We start from the raw sequence: 18,116 nt of genomic DNA, 5'->3' as shown, positions 1-18,116 counted from the left end.
TATTTGTGAAGTATCTACTAATTGATGGAAAATATTTGTTCTTGTTGAGTTGGGAGAGATATTTGACCAAGCTGTCAAATATTTTAAGGTGAGATTTACCGTAAGTGAATAAAAATATTTTCTTTCCCAGATGACAACACACTAATGAGCCAGCAAATGCAAAGGGCTGACATTCAAAGGGCAATGATGAGTCGATTTTCTCAGGGGAACTAATCAAGACAAAGAAAGGGAAAAAAAAATAAAATGAGGAAGGAGAGAAGGAGGGGGTCTCCTGTTCTCCCTTATGGTTTCCTTTCTCCAGTTCAAGCCTCAAATGACACTTTCTGCGAAGCACTATGTAACTCTTCTTATTGGCTCAAGGACTGAGAAAAACAGTCAGAGGAGAAGAAGTGGCAGATAGGGAGCTTTTATTCTAGATAGTTGTTCAGTAAGAGCAATAGATTCAGGTTTAGCCATCTGAGATCCGAAGCAGCCATACTTGCTTTACCGGAGAAAGAACTGACAAAATCCTGACATCTCCATGTAGATCTCTCCTTTCTTTAAAAAACTTAACAATTTTCAGTAATATCTGACTCTTCCCTGCCTAGTTAATTAAAAAAGGGAAAAAGTTGTCAGCATGGCCAATGGCACTGAAGTACCTTGCAAAGCCAACACCACGGCTTGTCCCACTTGAGTCCCGCAGTATTCTTGTAGAAATAACCTGCCCAAATGGTTTAAGCATGTTCTCCAGCTCCTGCTCATCCATTGAAAGCGGCAAATTGGAAATGTACAAGTTAGTTGGATCTTGTTCTTGTTGCTGAAAGAGAATTAAAAACAAATGTTATTGTTGTTGCCACTGGAAAGACGTTTTGAATATAAAATATAACAACAATTACATATAATTGCTGGTACAGATCTTTACTTCTCAGGCCCCTTTCTGGAAAGTGCTCTGCCCTAGTATTAGTGACCTCCATCTTCTGTCACTGTATACAGCATTCCTGAGAAAAGTTACCCTCCTCCTATTACTGCTGACAAGGACATTTTTAAGTAGAGATAAAGGTGAATAATTGACCAGTTTATAGTCCGTATTACAACTTCATGTTTCAGATTTTTCTGAAAGAAAAAAAAAAAAAGCAAAAACAAGATAAAGGAGACAAGTTAGCAGAAAAGGAAATACAAGCCTGGTGGGACAGAGCTAAAAAAAGCCAGGTGCAAATTAAAAAGATAAAAGATTGCAATGATAAATTGAAAATAATAGGGGCAAAAAAAAGGTGAAAATGTATTTACGAGTATGTACATTGCCAAACTATTACCACAAGAATAAGCTCATACACACAGGAGTGGGACACTGTCTTCCACTCCCAGATGTGAATGTTTCTGAGGTTTCATTGATTTTTTAAATTATGCATTGAAAATACAAAAGTCTTCCAAAATCTTTCTCTAGAAACAGAAAAAATTACAGAGGAGAGCAGCCAGGAGAGGAATGATTAAAGAAGAGACAAATGTTGACATCTTAGCCATTCCCCTGATCTTAGGCTACCTACTTTGTGTGATCTTTGCATGTACCACAAAAATCTGTCTCAATCAAAGAAGCATTTTTATTGAAATTCGTCACTTCCAGTGTTTGTCTTCAGATTCTCCAGTTGTGGTTAGGAAGCATCTCTCTCATACTGCTAATTGTTGGTCATGCTCCATCATGACATACATTCTTAACCTATACAGTTCTATATGACTTGGCCCTTATAGCTGTGCAAAGCCTTGATTCTGTCATAGTGGCCCTCTGTAGAGATCTAAGGCGCTGCAGTATATTCAGTATATTCAGTGATATTCAGTACCATGTGTTTGGCATTGGAGATGGTATGATCTGAAACAACTAAAATGTTGATGGCTTAGCCCTAAGCCCTCTTGCATTTTGCACAAAAGGTTTAAAAAACATACAGGGAAGTTTGAACCAAATCAGAAAAAAAAAAAGAAAACCACAACATTTTCCTACTGGAATTAAGGCACTTAAAAAGATTATAGCTCTATGGGTAGTGATACCTTCTTATGCAGACTAGGCACCAATTTTTCCTTAAGCTGCCTTTAAATTAAAAATTTTTCAGTATTCTCAGTAGCATACTGCATAATTTAATAATTTTCTATCCTGGATATCACCTCTCAGTTGGGATTGGTTTACCCAAGGACAAAATAAAGAAAAGATGTCAGGGCTAAGGGTGAGAGGTCATGTTTTTTAGGCAAAGGAATGAGTTTTCAAGTTCCAAAAATGTAATAAATATTAAAAATGGGGAAGCTAATTCTATGCTTATAGACTGTCACTGTTTACATTTTTACTCTGAGTCTCACATAGAGTTAGAAGGGGACATTTTCTGTGAGGGATTTTTAAGAAATTTCAGCATCAAAGGACTTAAAAAAGGGAACATGCTCCCATTGCATCTTCCTGATCTGCACACTATGCCCCTGATTTAACTGTAATTCCTAGCTATACTGAAATCCCACAAACTTTTCAAGTACCCAAGTGTTGACCTCATCAGTCCCTTAACAGTGCACTATAAATGGCATTTGACTGCTATTTATGTTTTCCTTCTGTTATCAAGTAGGAGTACCTCCCCTCACAAAATAGTAATGGATCCCTACAGTATACCTACAAGTCTGTGATTTAAATTCTCAGAATATCTGACTTCTCTTTCATATTAGAACAATCAACAGGAAGATAAGAAAGCAGATTCACAGACAGATCTGACATTAATGTTAATATTAATATCTGTGCAGTGTTCAACCATGAGGGAAAAACCTGTGTTACAGTTGTTACATCTCTGACATACAGTTCAAATTTCCTGAGGTAGAAATGTGAGCTTTCATATTTTTAAAATTAGTTTGTTACTTAGACTGCATTAGCCAATATTGTTTTGCACCTTGAGATATTCAGGCTTTTTTCCTTCTTTAATGAGCACTACTAGAAAAAGCTTTATAGGAGGTTTCAGCCACAGGCATTACAAAATTGCATTTGCAGCTACAGCATAATTTCCTAAAACTCCAAATAGTATTTGAAAGAAAAAAAATTTACATTTTCTATTTTTTATTATAAGCTGTAAAATATACTGCACACAAATATCCTAAAACTTTCCTAAATCACCTAAAAACAATATACAAACTGGAAAATCAGACCCTTTGCATATTTTCATCTAATTTGCTAATGTTTTCTTTCTATAATAACAGGAAGTCTGGGCTGCATTATAAAAATGTTCTCGTAAAAAAGCCTAACAAAAATTGGAAAGATAAAAAAGGCCTCATTTTGTTCACCCTAATAAAAATGGAATTTATATGCAAAAAAGAAATGTTTACATTCAGAATTACCTCAGAGGGAAAGACATTCAGTCAACTGCAGATTGTCAGAGCAATCTGGTTTATTTGTGTAACTGGGGAGATCACATTCCCCTTCCCTCCAGCTCCTATTCCTGCCCAGGGAGTTACCACACTTTTGTATTACACAAGCAGTATATCTGGGATGAGAGATCACGCATCTTCCTTGCCAAAAGGGACACAAAGGTCTACTGTGATTCCCTGCAACACCTGAAAATCTCCCTCCATTTATGCTGGAAAGCTTGATTCTTGTATCTATCCACCCAAGAGAAACTTTAAGGCCACAAATCATGTAATGATGCTGTTAGAGAAAGGAATGCTCAACCTTGAATGAGGACTAGCTACTTTACCATTAACCCACATTGCAAATCCCTTAGGAATGGAGGAAAACAAAAAAAGGAATCTGAGGAAACAGAAAGAAAGAAATGGAACAGAAAGAAATGGTTTTCTCTGAACAGAAATAATTTTCTGATGGAAAAACTTGACTTGCAGCCCATGAAAAAAAATCTGTGTTCTATATTAGATTGGGGTTTTGGTCTGGTGTGTGCTAAATGAGTGACTGGGAAGGATTTCTGCTTTCCTGACCCTTTCCCTGTGTCACTTTACTATAACCAGAATATTCCCAGGGATTCAGTTACTTCTGGTTTTGATCCTTTGAATGGACATATTGAGCACAGTAGAAAAAGGGGAGTTTGAAGACATGCCTACATCCATCCATAGCTAGAACTGGCAAAGATGGCAGACATAGGAGAGGAAGAGCCAACAAGCAGCTGACAGATGAGGATGCCATGCTGATAGCATGAAATACAAGTTGAAATTTCATTAATCTGTAATTTTACCAAAACCAAACAGCTGAAATGCCAACAAACACATTCCATGGTGCCCAAAGTTGTATCTGCACTGCAGGTGCAAGCCCACAGTGTGTGGCAGTAGCTCAGCTATAAGGAGAGATCGTACAATCACAGAAAATCTCAAGTTGGAAGGGGTCATCAAGTCCATTTAGGTCAGGATAGATAGATTAATTCAATCCAATTCTTTACATTGCAGGAAAAAAAATATTAAAAAGAAAAAAAGACTGTCATTAGTTCCTAAAAGAGCTCATTTACTAAATGTTTCAGCTTAGATTGGCTGAACTCTTTCTACACAGTGTTCGAATTTCATTCAGATTGGCAGCAGAAAAAAAACAGCTAATAATGCACAAAGCATCTCTTTTCCTCCTGTTACTTGTACCAGTGTGCAGCTTCTGTCACCTCCACAAGACTACTAAGCCTTCAAACAGCTGTATGGGTACATTTGGGGAGATAATAAGCAGCAAGTAATTTCCTTCCCCTTAGAACACACTGAATTTCCAAACCGACTTCCAAATGGCAACCACAACTAGGACTCCCCATCCATCATTTTCCTGTCTTATACAAAAGGCACCATACAAACAGATGTTAAGCTTTTACAGAAGTTTTTGCCATGGAAAATGATTAAACAGTTAAAATTCAGGAAGTCAAGAGAAGACAAACTTTTTAACTCCTCCTTCTGTGACTGTGGAAAACAGCAGTTTAATACATTAAGTTCTGTGACTTCCTTCCTTACTGAAACCTCTCTCACCATATTTTAATTCACATGGCCATTACAGTTGTTTCAGAAGAGAAAAATAATATCCTTTAATATCCTTAATATCCTTTAACATCCAAGTCTCTAGATTTTATTCTGGAATTCAGGAAAAAAGTGAAACTGGAAAAAATATCTGCAAACGTAACGACTCAGCTCAAACTGCCTGTACACTGTAATAGTTTTAAGTGCTTTCAAAGGCAGGGCTTTTCCCTGTGCTTAAAATCCATGAAGTCATATAAGCTGCTTTCACCTTAGAAGACTTAAATCTCTCCAAGTTATTTATACTGTTTTATGGAAAAGACCAAAAAGAATTATTAAAGTCAGTGGAAAGCTTCCTACTTTATGGTAGCAAGCTAACATTAAAATACAAAAATAAAACCCACTAAAGGTATATTTAGTTGTAATTTTGCATTATTTAGGAAAATTACTTGACTTGAGAGTCTGCATATCTCATGCAAGGTCTCCTCAGTTAGAAGAATGTTCAGCTGGTCCTGAATGACACTGAAAGTGCTCAATATTTGCAGATTATGGGCAGTCTCAGGGAATTTGTGGGCTACTGTAACTATCCATATTACCAAAGAACTAGGAGGTCTTGTTTTTAGCAATTCACATCAGCAAGTTTCTATTGGTCTGTTCTGACCCAACACCCAACCTTCTCTAGCAGAACATAGTAACACGATACTGCTCTTGCAGATCAGTGCACTTCTTATTACTAAAAAGCACTTACAACACTAATTTAATAAGCTGACTGCAAGATCCAATATTTCTCATAAAAGAGAGAGAAAAGATCAACTGCTAATGTTAATTTCTGTAGAAAAGTTGTGATCAGGAGTCCTACATAATGCAAAATGCTCTACCATCATCTGAAAGAAATTAACAAAACCTCCCTGTGCGTGTGGAATTGTTCCTAAACTGCAAGCAAGAAACTTGGCAAAATGATAAGACATCTGTTTTCTCTTGCTCTGTGTAAGGTCAGAGAGAACAGATAGCCATTCAGAAACATGTGACTAGACACTGCTCACAGCATGGAAGATCCTCTGGCTGATAGGGAAGGGATTAATTGCTTGTCTGCCTTCATATAGAAACTACTTTAAAATTTACAATTGACCTGTGTCTCACTGAAATACATCTGGTTTCGCCACAGTTTTAATACTGTCTGACCACAGAGTTTTAACAAGGCAATTCAGTGGAAAAATCACTGCCATAATCTTCACTTGTTCTCCAAAACTGTAAAAAGAACTATATATGATTAATAAACTAAACTAAAACTAAACTAAAACTAAACATTTTAATTCATTTTCACAGGCACATCTGTATTACAAAGAGTAAGAATTATAGGAAAAGTATTTTTTAACTCCAACAAGCATTGTGTTCAAGTTGACAATCAGATCATCACTGCAATCGTACGTTTCCTTTTCACTCCTTAGCATTCCTGCTTTCCCTTGGCTAGAAGGGCACCAAGGTGCTCCCTGGGCATTCTGCATGATGCTCACGGATGCCACTGTTTTCAATAGAAAGCTGAATAAGCCCTCCAAAGTTCATGACAGGACACTGGACCCTCATCTGAGTGAGCTACAGAACAGCAGCTGTGGTAAGAGTTCTGTGAGCTGAAGCTTGTACTCAAGGGAAACTGTTAACTGTCTATTTAATGAAAATGCAGTTCCTGAAATGATGGTCACTCAGTTCCCAGGTAAGCAGAATTTGGATTTCCTTCAAGACATTATACGATGTCTTCTACCAACTTTTAAGAATAAAAGGAGGAAAATTGACTATATTTATTTTAAATAGTCCTATATAGTAGGATATAATGTTATGGCCTATAGAAAGTACTACAAATAAGTAAAAGGAAAACTTTCTTTACAAGACCATTGCTAAAATCTGCTGTAGAAATCTGCTTGAGTTACCTACTGTTTGCCTGTCATCTGTTCTTTAGTACTCAGAAGCCCAGATGTAGAATAAAAAAAATTGCAACATACCTACCTTCTCTGGTTAGATTAAGTGCACTAGCTACCATGATAACCTAAACTTATTTTCTTAATTTACTCTGTAGGAATGAAAACTGATTTAATTCTCCAGAAGGCTGCCACAGTAAAGCCAAGTACTAAAAGCAACCAGCACACAGGGAGTGCTTCACAGTTCTGCCTTTGTAATCACTAGTGAAAAATACAAAGTTTACAAACTGATGTCATCTCTGGGTTCTGGAGGATTGACATGAACTCAGAAAACAGGCTAATATTTATCACAAACTAAAAAGCACTTCCATGTAATGAGTTTTAGAGAGCTTAGTCCATTGCTTTGCTGACCAATAGACAAATGCAAAAAATGGAAATGGTAGAACCATCAGTATGTGATGACAAAACATACTTTGCACTCTTATCACAGGCATCCTTCTTACATAATTTGAATAAGAAAGAAACCTGAAGATGGCCCTAATTTTTTGCACAAGCCTGAAATATCTGAAAAGATTTAGTGATTTGTTAATGTGAGAGCTAGCACAATGTAAGCAGGAGTGTACTTAATTGTGTCAGTGGAAGTGTAGATTTTAAGAGGGAGGAAATTATAGTGCTATGAATCTAAAGCCCTAAGTCCTAAAAATGTGCAACTGTGGGGAAATCTCTGAATGGGTAAACAATGAGCGTTCCCCAGAAAATTAATGTCAGTACATGGAATAGCATTCCTTTGTTCAAATTAATGAGTTTCATTGACCACAGAGGTCTTTGATGTTCATGGATTGCTTTCATGGATTCTGTTGTAAGTGGCTCACATTTACTAAGGGTAAGTTTGTATTTCCATAGAAAAAAGTTCAGGAAAACACAAACTGGAAAACAGTATCGCTTGTTTAAGTTACAAATGAGCTTGGCAATCTTACAGCAAAGTTGCACATACAGAAGAACTAAAAATCTTAAACCAGCACGAATAGAGGAGACACGAAGAAAGGAAGGCAAGGTCTTCAACAATGAAGTCTGGGGGATCAGGCTCTTTAAGTTTCTAGCAGTTGTGCTGGACTTGTATGGTTAAGTCATTTCAAAGAGAGGACACAACTAATTTTCAGGACAGGGCTGAAATACAATTTTGAGAACACTGGAATGTATGTTAATTCCTTTCCCTGGGATGTATGTTACTTCTTGTGATGCTCAAAGTGCACTACAAGCTCTTTGCAAAGAGCGGCAACTTCATATGTAAAACAGTTTTAGTAATATATCAGAAAGCTTATATCTATCTCAGGAATCTGTTAACCCATCATAAGCTACTAGACAATCTGACTATATAAATGTCACTGCTACACCAGGAAGGAAGTTGTTTAGGACTTAAAGAACTCTGAGCTGCCAGAGCCAAGGTGCCATTCTAACTGGATTGTGTATCTCTACATTGCTGTGAGTACAATACAGATAATTTCTAGTTGACTTTATCTGGGTCACAAATGCAAGAGTTCTCTTCCTAGCTTACGTTGGTTAGATAGAAAGATCAGAAGTGTGGGTTTTATTAACCATTCTTGTTCAGTAGTTCTTTTTTACTTTTTCTATTTACACATTAATTTACATCCAGAAGAATACGAATTAAATTAAACTTTTTAATTTGAAGGGCCACTTTTCCAATCTGAAAGACAGTTACTTCAGTAACTACAGCTGAATTTAGTTTAATACCATTTGATGAGAGAGAATTTTGTCTGGGTAAAAAACCTATGAGGATTTAGGTAACTCATACCTCCACAGCATTTAGGCCTCATCATCTCTGAAAAACATCCCTTACAGATTCTCAGTTTTTTAAATCTCCATTCAAGTTACCAATATATCACATATCTTCAGTGTGCACCTATCATCCTATACAAAGTCATTTGCTATCTGCTCTAAACAGCATAGAAACCCAGAGTTATCTTACTGATTCTGCCTGTAGGGTTAGAGGAAAAAAAGAGAGGCATTTCATAGAAAAATCAGTCTAATACCAACCACAACAATTAAAAAAAAAAAAAAAAAAAAAAAAAAAAAAAAAAAAGCCAGAGCTTTTCAATACTACTACTAATCTAATCTAAAAATGCACAGTTCTGCTAAATTGGAACTTCCAAACTTATTATAACTGGTTTATGATCTAAACATTCTTCTAGAAGCAAGGACAATAAACTGATTACATTAAAGACATTCAGGAAATTGAAATGAATGAAAATTCAAATGAGACACTCAGCTACTTACTAACCAGCTCAGAAATAACAATACTACTGGAAGACATGTATCTGCTCTTTCCATATTTTATTTCTAGACTAAGGCATTGTTTTTATATTAGGCTCTGAAACAGGCCAGCAGGCACTATAGCTCACATCATTTCCTGATCTCTTTCCACAGCGACTTGTACACCCTGAAGAAGATGACAAGACTGGACACTAGTAATACTCAGTTGAAATACAGGAGAGGCACAATTGCCTGTTGCCTCTATTTTAAATTTGCATCCAAAAGCTACTCTCAATCCCTGGCAATGCAACATCATCTCAGTAAGCTCTTAGCAGCATTATCTGACCAATGGGAATTGATGGAGGCAATTCTGCTTCGTCAGTGACTGGAAGATGCTGTCAGCTTACACAGAACAAAATGCTGCCCAAGCTGCTTCATTTTAATCAAGTGCTCCCAAATCAAATCTCAGAATGATCAGAATAACTGGAGATATAACGTTTATTGAGCAATGGGTTCCTTTGCTGGAACTATCATCATGGTGTCTCCATATGGCCACTCTCCAGAGTGACCTCCACCCTGGAACAGATTTGGGAGGATGCGGCCTGAAGCCATGTGTCCGGTCCTAGCTCCCCCCCAAGTATACTCAGCAATAGCCAAAATATATATAGCAGACAAAACTGTATTTTCTGGAGTCAGATCAACTTAGAAGCAGACCACTAGGTACTGCATGATATTACCCCATTGATAGTAAAAGCTCAAAAAGTCAAATATTTGAAGTTAACAAAACAAACAACAAAGATTTTAATATACATAATTTGAACTTCCTCTACTAAAATAGGATTTGTAGATGATCTTCCTGATCTATTTTTTAATTCAGCAACATAGAGCTACAGCCGGACACTGCAAAAAAGGGGTTTATTGCAGCCAGAGTCAAAACAAGACTTCTGTGATGACATTTCCCCCCCTCCCCCCCCCCTTCAGCTGCAGGTCAGGCACTGCCACCACAGCTGGGAAGAGGGCAAGAATATGCAGGAGCTGTGGTGCTGGCTGGTACCCTGGGCATAGCCTTCCCACCAACAACAGGTATTGATTTCTCTTTGAAACTGAAGCAGTCATAGTGGCCAGTGAGAGGAAATCCATTGGCCAGACAGCTGAGAAACTCTCCTCCAGGTCTTTCCCTCATTCAGGCTGAAGCCTCAATAGTGAACTACCACTCCATGGCACAGAAGATAACATGAAAATTGATAACATATTTATTATACAAATACAAGTAAATTTATTATAATGACTTGCATGTGAAGAAACCGATCTGCTAATCTTGCCAAAACAACTTATAAGTGCCTAGCAATTTTCAGTCTGAAGCATCCAAGTGGAGACAGGATTTTTCAGGCAAAAGGAAAAGCAGAACTGCCCAGAAAAAAAAAATAAAAATTCAATGGCTCAAAATAGATGAAAAACAAAGCATTCAAATTCCTAGTCACTTGTGACTGTTGCAGTCCTGTTTGTTGCTGTTTGTTGGGTTGGTTTGGGGTTTTCTGTGGTTTGCTGGGTTTTGTTTGTTTGCTTTTGTAACAACTGAAACACTGTTTCCATGTTAAGAAGCTGAACAAAGTTTCACTCTAATGTAAATATAGTATAGTATATGTATAGTTGCAAGTTTTCCACAGGTGACTGGGTTTGACAGAAATAGTGTCAGAAAAATCAAACTCTCAGGTGTTGTGGTGTACATTTTTTATTAATGCTAACAGAAAGAAATATTAGCAATACTGCAACTGTCAGAAGAACTGAGTCAGAAGTATATACTATGGAAAGCATCAAGAAACTACTCATTAGATTACTATAGTGAATTATTAGAGTTTCTCCATCTACTCAAGAAGACAACTAAATCAGATGTTGAATTTCATTAGCAAAATTAATTTACATGACTTCACATTCTCTTTTCTCCTGTCCTACCTAGATATATTCATTAAATGGCAGACAGAAGCTTTGAAAAAATCTGGTATATATTTTAAAGTGATTACCTGAAACTAAGATTAATTAAAAGTATTTATTAAGCATACATAAAATGTTCTAAAAAGAAAACACAAAACAAAGCAAAACAAGAACAATTGCTTTTCAGTAAGCATGTATGTTTGTGCCATGGCTGCAATGAAACATGCACTTAGTATGAAACATATGGTTTCAATTTTGTTGCCCTGGAATCCATCCAAAGACATTTTAATGTTATTAGCTTAACTTCTCTTCAGCTAAGAAGATGTGGAAAATATCTCATCTGAATAAAATCTGTACCTAATGAATAACTAAAAAATACTTGATAGATCTGCAGCAGACTACTTCATTAAAAAAAGCCTCTGAGGTTACTATTTAATTACTGATATTTTTATTGGAATATAATTTTCAAAATTTAAAAAAACTGCTTTAAGAGGTACCACAAATTACATGAACAGATTATGTTGGTAATATTTCCTTATTTAATAAATTTGTCAGAGTGTTTATGGTACTGTATTGGAACCAGACCATCTGACCTAACAAGAACCCATGACAAAATCATTACTGAAGTCTCACCTCCCTGATTTTATAGATTTGAGAAACTTACGGTGAGAGAACACTGCTCTGAAGATGACTTTCAGCTAATAACCTAATTCGAAGGCAAGGCTCAGTAAAAACAAGAGAAAAAGAAGGAAGCTCACATTTATGTATTTTTAATAATACTTGGATTTGCTCTGGAGTAGAAATATGTTGTCAGAGTTCACTAAGAATTTCAAGGCATCTATCGTAAGTGCTCAGATTTAAATTTTACTTATTTTAACAAAAAAATATACTAGAAAGGCTAAAGTCACAAGGTTAAATTTTGCCATGCTGTGCTTAAAAATAAATCCCCAAATTTCAAGGCTGCTAACCTCAGTAACAACAAGCAGGAAATTTGTAAAACCTTTCATAACTTTGTGCTGTAAACTATTTCCACTATTGACTCGTTACAGGAATAAACATTCTGTATTTAAACCATTAAGCCTGCTCTCATTCTTACAATTTATTGCTAATCTTTCTTTTGATGAAGCCAGGGGAAAAACAGCATCATTAATAAACTGATAATTACAGTTGGATCACTTAGGAGAATTTACCATTCTCTGTTCCTTTATCTCATTAACTGAGGTGATCTGGGATACGGCAGTCAAAAGCCCCCATTCTGTCATCTTACTGTGTCATGGGCCTCTCTGTCATAGGCCTACAACCTGAAAATTCACATGGCCAGTGCTCTGCTACTGTGTAAGCTTGTTCAGCTTCATAGCCCCTTGCAAGAACCAGCCATTTATTTTAACTCACTTTTGCCATCTGTGCTTGGACTCCACTCGCCTTTAAAGCAGAAACCGCTTTCTGAGCAGCTGCCGGGCTGTCAAAGTCAACAAAACCATAACCTGAAATATAAAACATATTTTGTTAATGAGACAGCAACCAGCTTATAATCAAACAGTTCATATCCTACTAGCTACTTAATATAATTTTCTTGTTGGTGAAGAGGGCAAATTTGAACTCTGAAGTTCTTAATGTAGCCCCCAAAAATAATCTACAAAAATCCTTCAACCTTAAACTGTTGGGGAACAACCTCTGTGGAACTAATCAATTTCCATGCCTACTCGTCATCAGGATTGTGTCCAAAGTGGTAACAAGTAGTATGGTGCTTTGCTTTGTGTTATCTGCTGTGGATCTTCTAAGATCAAATATGACATTCAGTTTATCTTGTAGAGATAGACAAGCAGAGCATAATGTGTTAATTTTTCAGAACTAAATTCTTAGTCCAGTTTGAATAAGTGACCAAGACTCTAGCTTACACACCATTTACTCAAAACTGCAAGAGGAATTCAGTTTAAAAGAGAAATATCTACTGCATAACAACATAATTTTTGTTGACTATATATATAAAGTGAAGTAAGTAAAAGACAATTAAATTTAATAAGTGGGTGAAAACTCAGCTTCTGTGAAATCGAGTTTTCCCCATTGCTGCTGCTGAAATCAGAATGTGAAAAAATTGTCCTGAAAGCATTTTACTGTGCTTTATAATGTAATCTTTAAATGTTAAAGTAAACCCAAAGTTAACCACAACAATTTCAATATACTGTAGTCACTTCTTTCCTTATTCTGAACAACAATGTAAGCGAATGGATTCCAGGACACCTGAACAGCAATATACCTTGAACTTTACAGACACAAACCTTACAGGCTGCAATCTTTAATGCACCCTAGATGTTGGATGCTCAATCCTCACCAAAAGGCTGTCAGTTTGGAAGTTACTTCCCCTAGATGTTATTGCAAACCTCACTGCATTCCCATCAATGAACACTCTCAAATATTAAAGAAATCCCTCTCAAATGTCTAAGTTGGGTTAAAATAAACCAGAATCCCCAACAATAAAAAAAGCTCTAGAGAAGTAGAAAATTTCTTCAGAAGGCATTATCTTACAGTATGTATATTCTGTGAATAAAAAAGTTGTATAAATATGTAACTGAACCAGCCTTAAAGTCCTTAACTTGGAAAAAACAACTTGAGCAGCCTTGTACATCAGTGCAAGCTCATTTAACTTGCCAAGAAGCTGAAGAAAGCAACATATTGTTCTGTAACATGTGGCATTGTAGACTGTTAAATCTTGACATGAAACAGAGTGAATTAGCTCATATCAAGCTTTGTGCTGCCAAGGCAAAACTAGCTTTCCATACCCCAAACAAGCTTTCCATATCCATGACAGCCCAGGTTATCAACATCGCCACACTGCAGGGTGCAATATAGACAAGGTTACATACTGATACCAAGTATGCCACGAAAGCTGTCCTTGCCATCTTCTAGATGATACATAAACTCAATTACTTGTTGCTCCAGTTAGCTTAAATACCACAGCATGTTTTTTTGGCAAGAGCCAGAGCTGCTGTCAACCTTTTGGTTAAATTCCAGTTAGAGATCTGCATTCTGCCTGCTTATGCTCTTACTGCAATTTCAGTGATATGCAGTGTACTTCCCTGCAGCTTTAACTTGCTGTGTATTGTTACAACAGACTGCTAGTTACCACTTTTCACCAGCAAAATTTAAATCTGAATTGTAAAAGTCAGCTTAAATTTCTTTAAAAATTAACGTGAGATTTTCTGTATCACTGACAGAGCTACTGAAATCTTCAGAAACTGAAGGAAGATTGGATAGAATAAATCAGTTAAGTGCTGTCACAGGTATTAATGAATTAAGATAATTGAAAAGGGCATCTGCTCATCCTAGTCATAATAAATGCAGATGACATCTGCAAAAAAGCTTGGGAAAAAATTCTAGAAATTTCAGTTTCTGAACTGTCAGCACCCCTTTAATTGCTTAAGATGGGGAGCTAAGCAGGTATGCCCTTGCACTGCTTCCAAGTTCTGCACAAAAACTTCATCTCAGCCAATGATGAACTCTCCTCTCCTGCCTATCAGCTTTACACTTTTTAACACTGCTAAATCAGATGACTTAATACTTCACTTTGCTTGGAAATTATCCTCTTAACTGTAAAAAAGAAAGCCTGAAATCTGATACTTCAGTGTCTGCTACCACACCTTCCCCCACCGTGCACATTGCTGGGATATGATCTCATTATAATTGCAACTGCAACGAGTGATGCAAATCAGCGACCTGGTGTACTCAGCTTATCTAAGGGACTTCCAGTATTTTTTTCAGCTGCAATTACTCTGGTGAAAATGAACCCTCTCTTTGCTCCCAATACATTCAATAGCATATAACAAAACACAATTAGAGGAGTGGAACATGTAATTAAGTGCTGCTTTAGACTATTCTAATCAATGGAGCCGATTTCCACAATATGTAATTTTTTCAGATGCTTAGCACAGTTGAATAGTCTTCTGTAAGCTTCCTTAGTTTCTCCAGGCAAATAGAGAAAAGATGCTTTTAACTCCATTTGTGTTTTTAAAATAGAGGCAAACTGCCAGCCAGCCCTGTGCATGTCAGCTTCACTCCAGCTTGGCTGCACCACTGACACAGGCTGTCTGCCAGCTCCACTGGAAACAAATGCATTAAATACAGTGATTGTGGGCAAGAGTAAGGCTAGTTTAGGAATAAAAAATGGAAAAAAAGGCACAATGTTCAACATTATTGTATTTTAAAGAACCAATTAGGACTTTCAATGAATGTAACATAAAGGCAAGCATACATACCTTTGCATTTGTTTGTTGTCTTGTCCAAAATAGCCTTCGTTGATACAATTTTCCCATACCTAAAATATATTACACATACATAAGGAAAATGAGAATAAAAGCATCATATTACACAGATACCTAATTCATACTAACTCCTATTAGCTATTACTTTTAGGGTATATATAATGAAAACACATACGTAGATAGAAGTGACAAAAAAAATTAAAAAAAATTTTTAAAAATCAACAGTTTCAATCATGATCTTGTTCAATTCTCTTTATGCCCTCAGCAGCACAGCAGAATCACAAAACAAGCTAGAGAATAAGTGTTTTACAGACAATTCAGCACAGTCGAAATCCTGGTACATATAAGAAATCACATTTTTGACATAAGCTTGGACCCTCAAAATATATAAGAAGCCAAATAAATAAGGCTTTGTTAAACTACTCAAATAACAGTTCACTTGCGAAGTGATAGTTATCAAGCATGAAGTCTATTTACGAAGTACTTTTCTGCTAAAGGAAATTTAAATAAATGTTTCAGTGCAGTTATCCATCTTCATAACCAGTTTCAAACACCTGCTTTTTCAATGAGTTATTGTATGGCTTCAAAAGTTGCAAGGAGGTAGACCTGAGACATTAGGCACTTGGTACTGGTTTCCATATTTTATCTGAAATTGTGAGCATTTACACTGATATGTAATAACCATAAAATTTTAACCTAAAAGTGTACAAATGACAATGAAAATCAGGCCATACCTATGTTCTGCTGGAAGCCGTAATACAGCAATGGAAATTGTACCTAACAGTTGGAGCAGGTGCTTCCTTATTAGCACTATTTATTTTCCAAATGTGTCATTCTATTTAGAAAGATTTATACGCTGTAGGTGAAAACTTCTGAAACTTTTTCCAGAATTTCTCAGAGTGCAGAGTTAATGTATATGTTACAAAAGAGAGGCAAACTGTTCAGTGACACTATTCCTCCAGACCCACTAAACTTGTCTCTCATCACTTGTACGCAGCATTACATTTGACAGCCAGCATTTTCCTTACCCTGTCAGCTTCCCTAAGCTTCTTAAGGAGCCACATAACCTTTTGTGGGAAAAAAATCCCTGAAGGATAATCTTGTCCCTGCTACAGTTTCAGTTCCTGAAACTGTGGAAATTGGTGGTAGTGAAAAACTGGAGCCCTGGGTATCCATGTAAACGAGGTAACAGCAATCCTCAGCTGGTTTGGTCACAAAGGGGAGTCAGGGGCTGGCTACAGACAACACTGGCCACACCAGCCCATAAACAGGTGCCTGCATGGCTGTTCTTTACTGCCACTTCATGGACTGTCTTCCAATGTGAACGACCGCTAGCGATTTAATTCACTGTCCCAGATAGCACAGCTCCTGCAAAGAACCAGCTGCCATGGAAGACTGCCAAGAAGTTTCACCAGTGTGAGTCTAGGAATGAGTCCGAGAACCAGTATAACAACAGCAGCCATTACCAGGATTTCTCCTACAATTTTCCCTGTGGATAGTCATCCCAAGTGCTAGCTCTCCACTCACAACCATGAAAGACAGAAATGCAGCTTCTCCCACCCATGCCTGGGAGGAGGGATAAATCCCCTCCCTTGTTCCCACCATGTGGTCTTCAGGGGAAATTACTCCTCGCAGTTCCTCCTATGCACTTCCTTCAAATGATAACCAGCATGAAGATCTACTTTCTTCCTCTTCAATTCAGCAGTCCTAATACTGCTGTTGCATTCAACTGCTTTTCTGTTGGATGCAACTCAGATTCACCAGAAATCAATGAACTATAAATCACATCAGAGTCATAGTATAAACTAATATGTATTTCCTGCTTACAAAAAGGAACACAACAAGCAAGAAAAAAAAATTATTCCAATTATGGCTATGAAGATTATGTCCTGCCTGAAGATCATAATTCCTTTCAAAGCTCAGGCACATCTAGTTGCACCCTGCTGAAAGCTACCCTTCTGCTCCAAAGCCTTGCTCTGCGCTTGGTGAGATTTGCTACCCGAGGCTGAACAAGCACATCTCATAGTTGGCAGAATCACTTCTACAAAGATTGGTGATTGCAAATTCCTTCTCCTCTGAAGAAATTTTTTTAGAATATAAAGCGCTCATTTTGATAAATTACTGCTAATCTGGTTGGTGACAAGCAATTAGGTATTCCTGATTAAGAAGGTTCTTTTTCTCACCAAAATAACACCAAATAAGTGTTCAGCACTTTTTTTTTTTCCTTTTTTAGTTCTATTAACACATACTCTCTTTAGTCTGAACTATCCTTGATAGCTTTGTATGTTGTTTCTAGACAGCACTTGTACAACGCCAACTAACATGGTAAGGAAGAGAGGGTCAGGCTACATTGGTTATAGCATTTGTTCAATAACAGCCTATTATGTTCAGTAACAAACTATTATTATAGTACAGAAGACCAGTGCAAATGTCTATATACACAGGAGATAAGGAGATGAAGAAATTTGTTGAAAAGTAATTAGGAAGATCCACACTACTGCTACTCAATAGGGTAATGTTTACTGCTGCCCATTACACACTTTGTACAGAAATGGCAGGGTAATCTACTCAGCTGCCCAAAGATCTTCTGCCAGGCAGTGTGAATGTCAAAAGAAAGCACTATACCTTTATCTTAGATACATTCCAAGTAGAAAGCTTGAAGCAAAGCAACAACATATACTTTTTTAAAAATCACATTGTTCAGCAATACAGTCAAACCCAGTGCGAATAATCACACTGACAGAATTATTACAAATAGCTAAGAATACCTTAACATTTAAAACACCTCTGGAGCCAAATTTTGGTGAGCTCCATGATG

General features: G+C 36.9%; 1 protein-coding gene across 8 annotated transcripts in view; it reads right to left on the bottom strand.

Annotated features, from left to right (window-relative positions):
- The window catches only part of RBMS1 (RNA binding motif single stranded interacting protein 1), a 144,118-nt gene that overhangs the window by 24,552 nt on the left and 101,450 nt on the right, over positions 1 to 18,116 (bottom strand). For all 8 annotated transcript variants that reach the window (XM_071747537.1, XM_071747538.1, XM_071747539.1 and 5 more), the window contains 3 exons: positions 15,293 to 15,351; positions 12,432 to 12,523; positions 639 to 796 (listed from right to left, as the gene is read on the bottom strand). In XM_071747537.1, the coding sequence (XP_071603638.1) occupies positions 639 to 796; positions 12,432 to 12,523; positions 15,293 to 15,351 (309 nt within the window). The remainder of the gene's footprint in view (positions 1 to 638; positions 797 to 12,431; positions 12,524 to 15,292; positions 15,352 to 18,116) is intronic.

The sequence above is a fragment of the Heliangelus exortis genome, chromosome 6, assembly GCF_036169615.1.
Source record: "Heliangelus exortis chromosome 6, bHelExo1.hap1, whole genome shotgun sequence".
Lineage (NCBI taxonomy): Eukaryota > Metazoa > Chordata > Aves > Apodiformes > Trochilidae > Heliangelus > Heliangelus exortis.
The sequence above is the reverse complement of the archived record's forward strand: the minus strand, read 5'-3'. Positions and strand labels throughout refer to the sequence as shown.